We start from the raw sequence: 18,257 nt of genomic DNA, 5'->3' as shown, positions 1-18,257 counted from the left end.
TTTTTTGTTTCCATTCGTATCATAACCAACTTTTATTTGTTTTCAGTTATGCAAAACATTGCCTTATATGAGCAAAGGCAGCCTCTTTGTAATTGTACGAATGCCTTGGGAATTCAATGAGTAATCTTCTTTTTTTTTAACCAGTTAACTGCCGTACTCTCGAAAAATATGTAGTTTACAATTTGGCCAGAAAACTCATCCTTCAAATATCGATCAATGTAATTGACCCTCGTCTTAGCAAAAACTCTCAAACCGGAGACTTAAGGAAGACTGTCCCAGGTTTGAGAGGGTTTTTTTTGCCAAGATGAGGATCGTTTAAATCGATTGATATTTGAAGGACGAGATTTCTGGCCAAATTTTTTAAATACCTATTTTTTTTTTCTCCAGAATACGGCGGTTAACTGGTTAAATACTTTCTTTTAAAATACAAATCATTACAAGACAGTAAGATTGTGTTCTTACTGTCATCTTTAATAATAATAATAATAATAATAATAATAATAATAATGATAATAATAATGATAATAGACTCTTATAGAGCACACGGTATCCTCAACAATGAGGCTCTTGGTACTTTAAATTACATCAACACAAAACAATATTTAAAGTACATGACATAAAAAATGTTTTCAAGGATTTCTTGAAAACAGACAATGATTTGGATTCTTGGTTGTTCAGTTCCATATAGACGGACCAAAAAGAGAAAAGGACCTTTAATAGCCAACTGCTACTGTATGACTGTATGTATTCTTTATGTTATGTACATACATTGGTAGTACATCTCTTCAATTTGAATGTCATGATATTGGGTGGGGTTCTGACCTCCCATAGTGGGCAGGGAGGTACTTACTGTGTCTTCTATCCCCCTGTACCTGCTTTTCAATTGTTTCCTGTCATTGTCTTGGAATGAGATTACTTGGTTCTGTCCTGACCTTGGCTGGGAGGGAAACAGTCGAATATGTAGTTATAGTTTTGGGAGATATTTTTTTCTTTGTAAATCATCTCTCTGTTATGTATTATTTTTTTTTATTTTTAACATATGATTTGTAACCATTTGCAGTATTCCTCTTAGTGGGATCTTGTTCTGGTGTCTGGGTGAAACTTTTAGGTGATCTCAAACCAAGTACTTTGATAGTGTGCTCTTGGAATCTACATCTATTTCCAATTTGAACCAATTCCCCTTTGTCTTACCTTTTCTTGGGTACTTTAATGATAATTCTATAACTTTTACTATCCCATTTTCTTCCTTTTTACTGGCGCTGATATGACCTTAATGTGTTGCAAGCGCGGTAAAACCCTTAAAAACAAACAAACGAATGTCATGATACATTTTTATCCATAACGACATTGAACATTTTCAGAGCACAACTATCTCCCATGATAGGAGATCAGAGTAAACGTGTACCTATTTACAGATTGGATAACCCCAACTTACGGTCTCATTGTTGTCATGGAAATGATAACAATTCAACACATAATATAGTCCATTACAAATACAGTGTTAAAACAAGCCCTTAATCGTAAAAAAAAATAAAAAACTACAGTTAACAATGGATTTTCATCTCATATCTGAATAGTAAAGCGCTTTGAGCACGTTTATTGGATATTGCGCGACATAAAAGCTCAACTTTTTAGTAGGCCTCTTAAAAACAGGGATCCTGCCATTTGGTCTGTGTGAAAGTTTTGGTTTCTTTCTTTTTTTCTTTTGTTTTGCTTTGTTTTGTTTTGTTTTATTTAAATTCCTAACACATTGTTGCTAAGACCTATTCCCATCCACGAATTCAAATGATTTTATTAGTTTGTGAATACTGGATAATTGTTTTTTTTGTGCAAAAAGTTAGAATTAGTATATTTGATGCAAATAAAAAGAATATATACATATATATATATATATATATATATATATATATATATATATATATATATATATATATATATATATATATATATATATATATATATATATATATATATCTGGGTGGGGTTCCTGGCCACCCATAGTGGGCAGGGTGACACTTACTGTGTCTTCTATCCCCTTATATCTGTTTTCCAATTTGCTTTCTGTCTTTGTCCTGGCCGGAGTGCTTGGCTGGGAGGGAAACAGTCAAATGCATAGTTATTGTTTTGGGAGATGATATTTTTTTCCTCGTAAATCATCTCTCTTTTATGTATTGTTATATTTATTATTTTGAATGTATAATGTAAGCATTTGAGTGTATTCCTCTTAGTGGGATCGTGTGCTGGTGTCTGGGTGAGACATTTATGTGATCTCAAACTAAGTACATTGATGGTGTGCTCTTGGAATCTACACCTGTTCCCTATTTGAACCGCTCCCGGTTGTCTTACTTTTTGCTCAAGTCCTTTTAATTGTACATCTCATAACTAGAGTCTTTTCACTATCCCATTTTCTTCCTTTTTACTGGCGCTGATATGACAGAAATGTCTTGCAAGCGCCGTAAAGCCCATAAAAACAAAGAAACATTTATCTTTTTGTATTGTTATATGAATGTTGACATTATTTTTGCTTAGTCATAAAATGAATTTGAATGTCTGGTCACAAATATATCTAAAGCAAACTCTGTCCCGTTTTAATAAAAACTTTTTTTCATGCAAATGTGTTTTCGATGTCTTTATCTAGAATTTACTGAGCCATTGCCGTTTGTTATGAATGACCAACTTACACTTCCATTGTAGTGTTATTGATCGTTTGTATTTGTTACTTATATTCCCATTCTCTTTTATTTTATCATTATTATTCATAATCGTTCTTTTGATTTTTATTATTATCATTATTATTATTATTATTTTCATTATCATCATCATCATCATTATTATTATTATTATTATTATTATTATTATTATTATTATTATTATTATTATTATTATTATTATTAATAATAATAATAATAATAATAGCAGTAGTGGTAGTAGGGGTGTAGTATAATGTTTGCATGAGTCTGAGGTCTTTCTCATCAGCGCCAATGGAGTGCAGTTGTTTTAGTATTTCTTCGTGGCGTACTCTATCAAAAGCTTTTTTGTAGTCGACAAAACAGAGGTATAGTGGAGTCTGAACCTGTATAGCTCTTTCACTTAAAACACGGAGGAGGTATATTGCGTTCCTTGTCCCTCTGTCAGGTTGGAATCCATATTGTTCTTCTGCGATTTCGGGGTTAATCTTATTCCTTAGCCTGTTGATAATTATACGCAACAGTATTTTGTTGATGTGGCTTATTAAACTTATAGTTCTAAAATTTTCGCATCTGACTGCACCTGCTTTCTTTGGTATTGCTATGAAAATAGAGTTACAGAGATCTTCTGGAATTTTCCCAGTGTTGTATATATTGTTGAATAATATGTGAAGTTCATCAATTGCTAGATCTCCTAGGCTTTTTAATACCTCTACAGATATTTCATCAGGGCCTGTTGCTTTACCATCCCTCATTCGTTCCATGGCATGTTATACTACACATTATACTACACCCAGCAGGCATCTATCAAAATCGGAAACTCTACAGGAAATTCCATTCCTATTAAGAAAGGAGTCCGTCAAGGGTGTGTTGCCTCACCAGATCTGTTTAATCTATACCAAGAAACAATCATGAGGGGCATAACTAATATGGAGGGAATAAAAGTAGGAGGTCACAACATAAATAATATAAGATACGCAGACGATACGGTACTCATTGCAACATCAGAAATCCAACTTCAAAAGATTGTTGACAAAGTGGTAGTAGATAGTGAAGCCAAGGGAATGGAAGTGAATATCACCAAAACGGAATGCATGGTAATACAGAAAAACCCCGAAAACAACAACACCTGCAATATAACGATTCACGGCGAGCAACTTACCAACGTAGAAAGTTTTAAATACCTAGGTTCAATAGTGACAACAGATGGAAGATGTAACCGAGACATACGAGCAAGAATAACTCAAGCCAAACAAGCCTTCATGGACCTGGGAAACATTTTGAAAACAAACAGCTGTCGTTCGGGATTAGATTCCGAGTCTTGAAGTGCTACGTGTGGCCAATCTTGTTATACGGATGCGAAAGTTGGACTACAAATGCAGAAACACAAAAGAACATTGAAGCTTTTGAAATGTGGTGCTTGAGAAGGATGCAGAGAATATCGTATACTGCACACAAAACGAACGAAGAAGTGCTAAAACAAACATACCAACAAAGGAAACTAATGCCCTTAATAGCGGATCGACAACTATCCTTTTTTGGACACATAGTAAGGAAAGATAAAAATGAATACCTGGCAAGTTGTGGAAAAATACCTGGTAAACGCGCCCGGGGGAGACAAAGAAAAACACTCATAGACCAACTGAAGGGCTTCACCAACCTAACAATCCAAGAGCTGTTTGAAAAAGCAAGAGACAGGGAGGAATGGAGAGAGATAATTCATGCAGTATCCGAAGCCTGGACCAGGCATGGAACCTAGAAGAAGAAGAAGTGGTAGTAGTAGTAGTAGTAGTAGTAGTAGTAGTAGTAGTAGTAGTAGTAGTCGGTAGTAATAGCAGTAGTTGTAGTAATAGTAGTAGGAGCAGGAGGAGTAGTAGTAGTAGTAGTAGTAGTAGTAGTAGTAGTAGTAGTAGTAGTAGTAGTAGTAGTAGTCGTCGTCGTCGTCGGTAGTAGTAGTACGACTGGGTGGGAATCCTGACCTCCCATAGTGGGCAAGGAGGTACTTGCTGTGTCTTCTATCACCCTGTGTCTGTTTTCCAATTGCTTTCTGTCTTTGTCTTGGAATGAGATTACTTGGTTTTGTCCTGACCCTGGCCAGAGTCCTTGGCTGGAAGGGAAACAGTCGAATGTATCATCACCATATCATTTGTTTCTCTGATTACAGTTCACCTTCAGTATAAAGAAGTCGGGTCTAGCTGAAACTTAGAACCATCGAAGACCGACCTCCTCCTCTTCCCGGCTTTTTTTTTTCTTCTTTAAATCGCTAGACATTTTTGCTTATGACATCCCACATTTAGCGAAATCTTGGGTTCAATTCAAGTCGACCGTAAGTCTCAGGGACTTGTTTGTCTTCAGATTGTTTTGATAAATTGTTTTATTCATCACCATCACCACTATCACCATTACAACATCGCATCCCACTGAATTATCTATCATTAGCATTATCATCATTTCATCGTCATTCATTCATTCATTCATTCCTTCATTCATCCTAATTTGATGCCAAACAGTTGCAGGACTATTCCAGCTGGTATTTCTGGGTGGGGTTCCTGACCTCCCATAGTGGGCATGGAGGCACATACTTTGTCTTCTATCCCCCTATATCTATTTTCCAACATGGTTTCTGTCTTTGTCTTGGAATGAGATTACTTAGTTTGGTCCTGGCCCTGGCTGGGAGGGAAACAGTCAAATGTATAGTTTTGGGATATGATATTTTTTTACTTGTAAAGCATCTCTCTGTTATGCACTGTATTATGTTTTGTTTACATATTATATATGATTTGTAAACATTTGAGTGTATTCCTCTTAGTGGGGATCTGTTTTTGTGTCTGGATGAGACTTTTTGATGATCTCAAACTAAGTACTTTGATAGTGTGCTCTTGGAACCTACATCTGTTTCCTATTTGAACCAATTCCCCTTTGTCTTACATTTTATTGGGTGCTTTAATTGTAATTCTAGATTTTTTTAAAATCCAATTTTCTTGCTTTTTACTGGCGCTGATATGACCTTAATGTGTTGCAAGCGCCGAAAAACCCTTAAAGAACATGGAGGAGTTAGGTGGATAGTTATCCTTTTTTTTATGTGCGGCTATGTGGTCAAGTGGTAAGACACTCGCTTTCGGATAGGAGCGTCCTGAGTTCGAGCCTAGCTCGGCGCATAGTTGAGTCCTTAGAAAAGGCTCTTTACTCACATTCTCTCACCGTACTCAGGAGTAAAAGGAGTACCTGGCCGTTAACAGCGTTGTCTGTCCGGAAAAAAATTGTAGTATCGCCTGACAGGCGTCATGTCTCGTTCTACATGTTAGGTGTTGCTGTTGATCAGGGACCCCATGTTAAGCACCTTGAGGACATTTAGTGAATAGTGCGCTATATAAAAGCTCAGTTTTTTAATGATTAAAGGAGATTACCATTTGGTGAAGAGAAGCTTGGCGCCAAATATTCTCATATCATATCCTCATTTTCATTTATTCATTTTTGTTTTTTTTTTGTTTTTTTGTTTTTTTTTTTTTTTTTTAGGCAAAAGACGCCCTAGTATTATTTCAAGTTGATGAAAGTGATGAAAATTAAATTTATAGCCATACTTATCAGACTTGGGTTGCGTTTATTTGTTTTATTGAGGAGAATGAATATAGAATTTTAAGGTAGGTACTGAAAACCAACATTTCATTTTCATTTCTTTTTTCAGTTTAACTGACATTTGACTTTTAACCTGTTAACTGCTGTTCTCTGGAATGACACGTATTACAAATATGGCCATATTCTAATATCGAGTTTGGCATTCTGGGTGGGGTTCCCGAACCTCCAATAGTGAGCAGGGAGGTACTTGCTATGTCTTCTACACGCCCCCCCCCACCCCACTTTCCATCTATTTGATTTCCAATTGCCTTCTGTCTTTATCTTGGAATGAGATTACTTAGTTTTGTCCTGACCATGGCTGGGAGGGAAACCGTTGAATGTGTAGTTATAGTTTAGGGAGATGATTTTTTTTTCTTGTAAATCATCTCTCAATTATGTATTTTGTTTTGTTTTTTAAAATCATTTGAGTATACGTGTGTGTCTGTGTGTGTATTTATGATATTTATGAGTGTTGGTGGGTACTTGTAGGTACGAGAGTGTTCGATAATGTTGGTTAGAGCTAATATAAAAAGAAATAAAGTCACTCACATCGTATTTGCCGAGACAATTGTTTCTATGCCCTCCATGTCGCCAGTCGGCATTTGTCCGTAGTGTGCTTTTTTCTTTCGAGTGGTCGATGTTTATTTATTTGCGATCTTACATCCGTTGTGTTGTTGATTTGGCTGTGATTAGTGTTGCTAACATATATGTATACATATATCACTATATTAACACACACACACACACACACACACATATATATATATATATATATATATATATATATATATATATATATATATATATATATAAATCTAAAAATAGCTGCTATGATGTGTCCTGGTAACCAGTCTTAAACTAAATCTTAAAGTCCTGCCTCAGCAAATGACTAAAATTTGGCCAAACTTAGTCCGAAAGTGCCGTGATTTTAGTCTGGGACCTGCTTAGTCAGCTCACATGAAATCCGATTTTTTCAAGTCCTTGACCAAAGTCAGAGATGGTCAAACTAAGCGCTATTCCGTGTTCCTGTAAATGGTAAAGCTATGAGTTTGCGAAGGGTTTTGGTCAGCCTACAAGGTTACGAATGATATGATCAGGATATGAGTTTACAAAGGATACACGGCCAGATAACTATAAGTTTAGGAAGGCTACGGTCAGGCTATAAGTTTACAATAAATGCGATGGTCGGTCAATGAGTCTACGAAAGTGACAGCCAGCTCTATTATTGCACACAGGAAGGCATTAAGTGAGAAGTGACTTGCTCAAGGCCACATAGCGCGGCGGGGAGTCGAACTTCGTACATTTTAAGGTAAGAATAAGAATCTAAGAACGTACCGCTCGACCCCACTGCCTTTGTTACGTGTCTTGATCTTCAGGACAAATGAATTACCCGATTTAGATCAACATAATTTTGCCTTCATTTTTTTTTTTTTTTCCATTTAGGTCATTCCGACCTAGTACCAGACACCTTAGATTACATTTCACATAATTATCCATAAATAATTGATTATCGAAGCTTCAACTTAATATACGAAAACGGATAAAATGTACGTTTGGGTTTTTATCTTAACAACGCCACTACCACATTATCTCATTCGTCTGTAGTGTTTCATCCATCCTGTTTTGTTGATAAAGGGGAAACCCGAAACGTCAATTTTATCTGTTTTCGTATGTTAAATTGAAGCTTACGTTCAATTTCACATCGTTATTTATTTATTCGAGCTTAGAGCAGCAACATGTACATAATTATGACCGGGAGCTTGGAGCTTTTTTTTTTTTTTGACATTTCTTCACTGTGATCATGTTATATTTTCAGAGTTAGACTTATAATCGAAAAATAGCACATGAATACAATGAAACAAATGGGGGCGATCCATAATAAAGTTTTGGGCCAGCCTAGTCATCGCGCAGATGATTTGGTGCTCTCCAAGACTGGAGAATTCTCGACCAGTTCACTGTCGCACTCTGGATAGACGCGTATTTAAAAAATTGGCCAGAAAACTCGTCCTTCAAATATCGATCGATTGAAATGACCTTTATCTTGGCAAAAATTCTCAAACCTGGTACGTCTTTGTTATTGGTTTTAGCCAGCCATTTTTATGAGTTCTCACCAAATTTTATTCATCAGACTTACGGAGTTAATGGGAGCGATCTTTATTCATGTTTTCGTCCAACCGAGTCGTCAATCACGCGATTTGTTGCTGTCCAACGATTGGACATGTCTGAACAAATGTATACACGCTGCTTTGTTTATGAAAGTTGTAAACATTCCCATGTGTCAAGCTGAACACAATGACCAATCGTAATGTTAGATAGTTCAAAATCTGTGAACACTTTTCACTATGTAGGTCACTTTGAGCACATTTTGCAATGTGACCAATGACCTCGAGCACATAGAAAGTTAATATAGATCATGCCCGTTGTAAAACCAGGCTAGAATTGTGTTCCTAGCCTGGGCTTTTCCCCCGAATAGTTTCGTACATTTCCTCCTCACACGTGTTATTGATCCAGTTTCACGAACCCATAGGCATACCATAGCGTTCTCGTTGTTTTCAGCAATTTTGCCATCTGCTCATTGCTTTGTTTTCATAAAAACTGTCGCCACCATCACTGTGTCAAACTTCAAAATTCTATCGTAATCACCAATACAATCAGGGATACCTAACGATATTCACAAAATAATGTTACGATACCAAGGCAATGTTCCAAGATGATATCGCTACATTAACAAGTTAAATGGAATAAAATTTTGAGAATCATGTCGGACAAAGCCAAAATATATTATTATTAAGACATGTCAAAATTCCCCTTTTCTATTGATGACGTCATAGGTCAACGACCAAAGAGCGCACAATGTTAGAACTCATATCAATCAAAACTTGAGTAACTTCAGCACATGATATTATGGCAAAAAAAACGTTTTGATGAAATCTCTCGAATCAATCCTGAAATGTATCAACAACAACAACAACAACAACAATAATAATAATAATAATAATAATAATAATAATAATAATAATAATAATAATAATAATAATAATAATAATAATAATGATAATAATAATAATAATAATAATAATAATAATAATAATAATAATAAATAATAATAATAATAATGATAATAATAATAATAATAATAATAATAATAATAATAATAATAATAATAATAATAAACTAATAAACAAAAACAGTTTATTGGAGGGGGGGGGGGTCTTGTAGAAAAACGCAATCTCAATAAACTTGTTCAAAATTTATTTATCAACATAAGAGTCCGTTTGACTCTAAAAGATTTGAATAAATCAGTGTACATGAATGCGGCGAGGAATTTGAGGCCTTGATATATCCTCATAACATAGTAGTGCAACACCAGTTGAAGCTGCTGCCTTACAGGCCTGTAGGTTCGTTTCACTCTGAGTGGCGCAAAGTTGAGACCTATAATATAAAAGGCTCTTTACTCATATTCTCTCACCGTACTCAGGTGTAAAATGAGTAGCTACCTTACGGGCGTTGTCTCTGTCTAAAAGAGACCACCATCGAAGCCATCCACCACTCAAAAAAAAAAAAAAACGAAAACAAAATAAAACAAAGAACAACAAACAAAAAATAAAGAAAAAGAAAAAAAAGCAATGTCGAGCATCTTATCCGCATCTATTTTGAACTGCTCTCACGACTTCTTGATGTTCAATATAGGCACGATGCTTGATACCACTTCTTATTTTTTTTTTTTTTTATTTGTGTGTTTTTTTTTTTTAGAGTGGTGGATGGCTTCGATTGTAGAACGACCCTCCCAAGGCCTGGCGGAGTTGTCGTACCAGTAAGTTTGTGGATTTGAGCAATGCCTTCGTTATAATATAAGAGTTCACGAAAACTACGATTCGATCCCCCCGTCGCCGCGAAAAAAAAAATTATTCTCCATTGTCTTCTGGTACTTGTCTACTCGTTTCATTTCTTGCTATTATCTGTATCTGGTTGTATTTCAGCGGCGTCCTCATTGGGCGCGGGCCCATGTCAGTCAGGCCTTGGAATCGTTTAGGTGTGGTGCCATGATGACCAGTTCATCCAGCCATTCCATATCGAGATAGTTCTAATGAAGAAAGAATTTCTGTAGTTTTGTGTTCTTGTCGGTGGGATTTTGAAGCAGTTCGAATTGTTTGTGGCGTATCTCTCAATGGGGTTTTCGGTTATGTGGTTGTCAAAAGTGAGTGCTCGGATTTTTCTTTTGTTTGGTCGTGGCGTGAAAAAGGAGTCTGCCTTTATTGATTGTATTTGATCTGTTATAATCTTGAACATGAATGACAGACGGGTTTCTTTTCTTCTTTGTTGGAGGCTGATGAGGTTTCTTTCTTCTATCATTTTTGTCATGCATCCTGGGGTTCTGCTCTTATAGTTCCCAGTTATGAACCGGGCGCCTTGTCTCTGGACTCTCTCAAGTTTTTGAATATCCTCTTTCGGGTAGGGGTCCTAAGCAACTGCTCCGTATTCCAATTGTGATCTCACGTGCGAGGTAAGCGTTTTGTTTGCATGACGCTGGGGCGTGGCTAAGATTTCGGCGGAGAAAGGCGAGGGTGGAGCCTTTTGGGTTATTTTGTTAATGTGTTTCCCCCATTTCAAGTCTTTTGAGAAGGTGATGCCAAGGTATGGGTTATCGTCGACTTGTTTCAGGACGGTGTTGTTTAACTTGTAGGTCTCATTGTACTTTTAGCTGTGCCGAGGATGTAGCATTTGTTTGCGTTAAATTTCATCCCCAATCATTAGCCCACTGTTCGAGACTATTCAAGTCCTCTTGTAGCTTGATCGTTTGCAGATTTTATTGGTCGGTATATTAGACAGTCATCGGCGAATATCCTAATCTGAGATTTTACTCGTAGAGGTAGGTCATTGATGAAACAAAGAAATAGTATTGGTCCTAGCACCGTTCCCTGTGGTACTCCTGATATGACTGGACATTCATCCGTGACGTGCCGTCTAGGACTACTTTCATGGTACGTTTTGTGAGGAAATTACAAAGCCATGTGTGTAGAGAGCTACGAATTCCGTAATTTTCTAGTTTCTGCAGGGGTTTTTGGTGGGGCACAGTATCAAATGCTTTGGAAAAGTCGAGGATGCCGATGTCTGCCTGAGTGTTGGCATTCTGGAGTCTCAATAGGTCGTTTACAGTTATTAGGAGTTGGCTTTCACACGAGTATCCTTTGCGAAACCCGTGGTTCAGGTCAGTTAGGATGTCATTGTTCTCAAAGTGGTTCATCATGTTCTTACAGATTATATGCTCTAATAGTTTGGATATTACATATGTCAGTGAGATTGGACGGTAGTTCTCTGCTTTATTTTTGTTGTCTTTTTTAAATACAGGTGCGATGTTTGCCTTCAGCCAGTCATTAGGGAGCATCCCGGTGTCGACCGATTTTTGGAAAATTATGCATAATGAGGGGGCCAAACTCTCAGCACACTCCTTTAATATAAGTGTCTGCTCCATTCACTTTTCGTAATTATTATTCAGCCCCAATGTCGGAGCTTACTCAATCGTCTCTATGTTGTAAGTTCGTGTTGAGAATATTATGGCTATTAAGCTTTGCTGGTCGCTAACAGACTTTAGCGCCGTTTGTGTGTTGAACCCGTGACCCCAAAAAGTTGTGAAAGCAGTTCAAGATAGACACAATGCCCACATATATATATATATATATATATATATATATATATATATATATATATATATATGTATATATATATATATATATATATATATATATATATATATATATATATATATATATATATATATATATATATATATATATATTTGGAGTGGTAGATTGCTTCGATTGCGAGGAATTTGCTACCCTCTCACGGCCAGGCGGAGTTGTCGTTCCAGTAAGATCGTCGCGAATTTATAAAAATTCTTTATTGTCTTCTGGCACTTTTCTAATCACTTCATTTATCAACATAATAAGTGCCTGCTCATTCAATTAAATAACCCCAATCCCCTCTCTGTGGCATCAATCTTCCGGAAATTCTAATTAGCCTTCTCTCTCTCTCTCTCTCTCTCTCTCTCTCTCTCTCTCTCTCTCTCTCTCTCTCTCTCTCTCTCTCTCTCTCCGTGTCCCTTAACGCAGGATACGCCCCCTCTCCATTTTCTTGCATCCACATACAACACCCCAATACATCATTAACATTGTTTCCACATTTTGACAAAATGTGACTTTTTTTTTAGCCTTATATTTTTTAGTCTTGTTGTTTGTTTCCTGACGAAGGTCAAGGGCGAAACGTTTGTTGTGTATTGTCTCCTTTTATTTGAATTATAAATTGAGTAATAAATATTATTTACTCAATTTATTTTTATCTTTATCATAAGCCTACTGAATCATCTCCCTTGGATCTCTTGTGGCGGTTGCCCTGCAACTGCAACCTTGGGAAATTTTTTTCTTTTTTTTTTGAAAATGGAGTCGATATCGATATTATTTCCACCCTTTAGTGTCGGGTATGATACGAATTAGATGACATCCCGCATTTCATCATTATAGTAGTATTCAAGACAATCACACTCAATATACAGTTTTCGCTATGTTGTTTTCTTTATTGGATGCAGGATACGTTTCTTCCTTTCCCATTATTTTCACTGAAAAAGTATCGCCAACTTTATTTTCCCAGAGGATTGAATTCGAAACTCCGCCATTTTCTCTGTCTGTGATTCTAAAGATGGCGGTTTTCCTTGCTGGAAATCCTCGAAACGATGCATATTGATGCCAGCAGTTGATCTGTATTTCGATGTAAGTCTAACACATAATTATATAGAATTTTCCTTTCGCATCACAGTTTGCAATAAATTAATATGCTCTCATTTGGGGCTTTTCCAGTCCCTCAACTAAAGCGCCCTTCCTATGCAGTTTTAGCAGTTCGAGTGAATAAATTGAACTTCGGAGTCTACAAGACATCACTTTCTACTTAGAACAAGAACTATTTATTCGTAAACAAATAAAAGTAGTGAACTCAATTGAAGTATATCTTTTTGTCGAAAAAAATTCGACTGTCACGCTCACAATTTACAAGTTGTACCCTCTCTATCGCCATGATTGATAATTCTAAAGTTATCACCATCGTCGAAAGACCACGATCGCCTGAATCTGAGGACAATAGACTTATATATTTATATTTATATTGATGTCTCAGACAACAGTAAAAGACTGCTGTACTCTGTTTTCTTCTATCCATCACTAGCCTAATTAGTTATCTCCAATATATGCTTTGACTTTAACCCTAAACCCACAAACAGTGAATTAGGGTAAATATGGTTGGTTGTAGTTGTAGTTGTAGTAGTACTCTACAAAGGAGAAGTAAGAGTAAGAGTAAGAATAAGAAGACTAAAGATTTGTGGAGAAAAGGCGTAGAAGTAGAAGGTATATATTAATATTAGACCACACGAACCGACTAATGACTAATACCTAAAAGTGTAAGAATTTTTCGCACCAAATAATATTAGATTTAAATTAGTGGTTTTGTCAAAGGTTTGTGAGTTTTGTATGATAGTAAAATGTTACCCCAACCCTCAGAGGGGGAAAGAGAGAGAGAATCCTGCTATATTGATATATAGTATATAGGCTATGGGGATTTTAGGATTTTTTTTTCAGAAATTTTCCGCTGTTTTTGCAGTGTCAAACATTTTCCGATAAATGATAGTTTAGCTGAAAAAATCACCAGAATGTCTTGTGTCATGTTTTGATTCCTCTGCTCAACTACATGAATTTTGGTGACACTCCCATGTCCATGACATTAGTCTAGACACACTGGCGCCAAAGGTGAAAAGTGGCACAATACCCATGATCGCCTTGGATGAAAAGATGATCGAAAGGGAAGGGGATGGAGCAATTGGTGGTAGATATTTTTGTACCCTTTAGCCTGTATTCTTTTTTTTTTTTAATTATTTATTTATTTTTTGTTTTTGTTTTGAATTCAGTTGAATTCATTACTTATGTCTAATGACCAAAAATTAAAAAAACAATTCATAAAGTATTCTTGCAGAGTGGTTTCTCTCTCTCTCTCTCTCTCTCTCTCTCTCTCTCTCTCTCTCTCTCTCTCCCCTCTCTCTCTCTCCCTCTCTCTCTCTCTCTCTCTCTCTCTCTCTCTCTCTCTCTCTCTCTCTCTCTCTCTCTCTTTCATATTTTTCTCTTAACCAACCTTCTAACTTATTATGATGTTTATAAATAACTTGGTAATAGAGAGATAACATGTATCGGTAAATTAGGCTGATCAATTTATGAAATATGTTTTGCAATTGATTAAAGATTCTTATTTATAAGCTGCATAACCATAAGGTGCAGTAACATGCACTAGCTGAGTTTGTAATACTGATACAAAAACAAATACCTCCTTTTGACCAAAAGTTTATTATCATCTCTTTGATATAGTGGGTGGCACTAATTGATTAAAGATTCTTATTTATAAGCTGCATAACCATAAGGTGCAGTAACATGCACTAGCTGAGTTTGTAATACTGATACAAAAACAAATACCTCCTTTTGACCAAAAGTTTATTATCATCTCTTTGATATAGTGGGTGGCACTATATTGGCTATAGGCCTCTAAAATGTTTGATTGGAGATGACAATTCATTAAATTATATTTACGAAAAGTCAGGATGTCTCTTCTAATGATCAGAATATACATGTGCTTTAGAGGTAGTTAGTTATATATTACACAATGTTAAGTAACATTGAATAGCTATGTAATTTTGCATTAAATTTGGGCTTGACAAATGGCCTGTTAGATTTTCCTCCTTTTTGACAAATTGTCATTCTCATCACTGATAAAACAATGGATACATTTTTTTTACGCACTGAATTTTATGTGCTGGTTTATGTTCCGCTCAATTTGGCACTCTTAGTTACCTAGCGAATGTGTCTTTTTGTTTACATTCCAAGATTTTTCTTCAACAGAGAGGACATACGAAATATTTAGTCGTCAATCTGGATTTTTTACTAATGGATATTTATGCTTTTATTGTTGTTTGTTTTTGGCTGAAGAAGGTAATGAGCCTGAAACATTCCGTCTTTGTTATTTTGTTCTAATTATTTATGAGCTTTTATTCTTATTATTCCAGTTTGAATTCAGGTTGAAGGTTTTCACTGGCAAATATTCATAAACAAGATAGTATTTGGAAATGGAAGATGACACTAAGCCCGTTCAACCAACCTGTGTTGAAGTTGAAACAACTACAGATGAAAATGGAGAAGATGTTCAAGTGTACTATCTTGACGTACCAGACTCTGAAGATCCTCAAGTATTGGACATAAGTAATATCACAAATATACTGTCTCAAGAGGGTATTCAGGTAAATGTCAGGTGGTGTTGTATTTTTTTTTTTTTTTTTTTTTTTTTAGTAAGCACTTATTAGATACAAAAAAATGTTATACAGTCATCTTCGACTTCATCTTAATTCGATCTCAGTCCCATTGTGTGTGATCAAACTGAGCTATCGGGACCCCCTTTAAGCATAAAGGCTATGTGGTATTGTGGAATGACACTCGCTTTCGGTGCATAGTTGAGTCCTTGGAAAAGGCTCTTTACTCACATTCTCTCACTGTACTCAGTGTAAAATGAGTACCTGGCCGTTAACAGCGTTGTGTCTGTCCGAAAGATTTATAATAGCACCTAATAGGCGTCATGTCCCGTCCTACATGTTAAGTGTTGCTGTTGGCCAGGGACCCCTTGTACAGCGCTTTGAGCATGTTTAGTGGATATTGCGCTATATTAAAAAAAAGCTCAATATTGAGACCTTTTAAGATGCTGTAAAGACTATCAGGAAGGCAAAATATAATTTTTCTTTTCCTTTTAGGTTTGCTAGATTGACAGTTGTACTCAGTTTATAATCAAGAAGAACTATTTTGAAAGTTCCATTCTGAATCTGATGTTATAAGATGCAAAAAGCGTACGGTATGAGGCCATGAATGTAAATGTGTAGTAATGGTGGATGGTTAGGGGCTCATTTTAAGACTAATTGTCTGATGAAGGTCGTTGATGACTTGACCTGGCGATGGCAATGAATTCCATCCTCTAAATAATTCTTTTTATGGTAGTGTAGTGAAACAGGAAGAATTTTGGATTTTTTTTTGTTCTTTGTCTTAACAGTTTCCAATCAAAATTATTTGCAGTAATCTTTTCATAATAATATTCATGATTAAAAGAGTACTATGTCATTTGATTGTGATACTAAGCTGCTAGATGCTATGAACTGTAAAAGATAATGAATAAAATTGAACAGAACAAATTACCAAACACAGAATGTTTTAGGCTAAAAACCCTTCTTCAGCCAATGGTAAAAACGATATAAACATTGATACATCATTTAAGCGATGAATTAATGTGATGTATAAACGTTTTTATTGTTTTTGTTCTGAAGAACAGTTTTGAGCTCGAAATGTTCCGTGTTTGGTATTTTATTCTTCTTTGAAGCTGTTGTACTTATTTTTGTTCATAAGTTTTTACATGCTATATGATAGACCTGTAAATTCTCAGTCAATTAACTGAAATCAGTCAATTCGTCAAATTCAAATATTTTTAAAAAGGAAAGAAAGAAATGAAGAAGAAAGAAAGAAGTCATGAATCGTAGTCGAATGACCGTGAAGTAATTAGGAATGTTCCACAGCGCTACGCATAGCTCAAGGGGCGTTTATATTTACGATGGATATATTGCCACAGCTGAGCGACGCTTCTTAGAATTGCTGTGTCTGAACACACCCCAGTGTATTTTCACACAGCCTTCGTGAAATTATCTTTTCACTTTCCAAACTTGTTGTTATCCCAATGGTAGCCAATTTTAACTGAGCCGCCGAGTGATAAATTTCACTGTTTCGTCTAAGCCAAAATTGACCACATTTACTTGGCAGAACCTAAAAGTATTAAAAAGTTAAATGCGAATGCTGGAAGTGCGTTATGAAGACACATTCAAATCGAAAGTTATATGATTGCTACAAGCACATCTCGATTGCCTCATGTTGTATACAAACTGGGTGACCGTTTCTTCACTGATATGGGTACCTAATTATAAGAAACAATTGTAAGTAGCCTAATTAATTCCCTCGTAAATTAGTTTTCTGCCATTGTTTTGCTCAAGTGAGCTTGCTGTTTACTATTCATCTCGATTCTTTGGATTTTTCTGATACGATACGAAGAGTTTCAGTGAGGTTCAGTTTCAGTCTCAGTCTCAGTCAATTTTTATAGAGCTCATTTACAGGTCTATATATGATCCAAAAGGACAATAGCTTTCTAATATGCCGTGGGGGCCCAGAGTTGATACTGTGATGGTTTGTCTGTATTTTCATCCTGATTATTTATTTTTTAAAAATATCAATGACATTCTTTTTTTTTTTTTTTAAATTTTTTTTACAATAGATAGTCGAGACAGATGGTGGACTAACTGAACTCAGTGCAACTGATGCTCAATCTGCCAAGGAATTTCATCAAAATGTTATCTTAGAAGTGGAGGCTGATGGCACCATTTGCAGGGATCAGTTAGCTACTCAGTCCGCAGAAGCCTTACTGAATCTGGCCAAATCTCACCAGACTGGATCTTCAATCATTCTGGATATGAACAGCCAGACAGCAACCGATGGAGAATTAGTAGAGACGGAACAGGTTGGCAATGATTTTAGTCAAGAGGTCAATTTTTATGGAAAATGAGTTCTCATAAAAAATAATTCAATCAAACATTTTTCTACATGTTGATGAAATATATTGTAATCGAATTCTACTCCTAAAAATTTTTTTAAATATTTTTTTTATGAAGGTAATTATTATACGTAATATCAACTCTTGTCAACTTTGGAAGCGATTTTCTCAAAATTAGAGTTTCCCACCCTAACCCATGCATATGACCATAAATTCATGAAAAATCACCCGATTTGCTTCAAATAAAGATTAAAATGCTCAGGAGACATTGGGCTTTTGAAAAATGAAAAAACAAAA

At 35.8% G+C, this 18,257-nt stretch overlaps 1 protein-coding gene across 3 annotated transcripts in view; it reads left to right on the top strand.

Moving 5' to 3' along the window:
* The first annotated feature begins 12,697 nt into the window (after window positions 1-12,697).
* The window catches only part of LOC144975380 (uncharacterized), a 39,495-nt gene continuing 33,935 nt past the window's right edge, over window positions 12,698-18,257 (top strand). The window contains exons 1-3 of one of the 3 annotated variants that reach the window (XM_078919393.1): window positions 12,698-13,066; window positions 15,394-15,624; window positions 17,685-17,927. In XM_078919393.1, coding sequence (XP_078775519.1) covers window positions 15,454-15,624; window positions 17,685-17,927 — 414 coding nt within the window. In that variant the 5' untranslated portion in view covers window positions 12,698-13,066; window positions 15,394-15,453. Of the gene's footprint in view, window positions 13,067-13,239; window positions 14,169-15,393; window positions 15,625-17,684; window positions 17,928-18,257 lie in introns of those variants that run through there. The other 2 variants (XM_078919394.1, XM_078919395.1) reach the window with 2 other exon arrangements.

The sequence above is a fragment of the Berghia stephanieae genome, chromosome 6, assembly GCF_034508935.2.
Source record: "Berghia stephanieae isolate SIO BIC M18660-M18661 chromosome 6, UCSD_Bste_1.3, whole genome shotgun sequence".
Lineage (NCBI taxonomy): Eukaryota > Metazoa > Mollusca > Gastropoda > Nudibranchia > Aeolidiidae > Berghia > Berghia stephanieae.
This window is presented reverse-complemented; position numbering and strand designations above follow the sequence as displayed.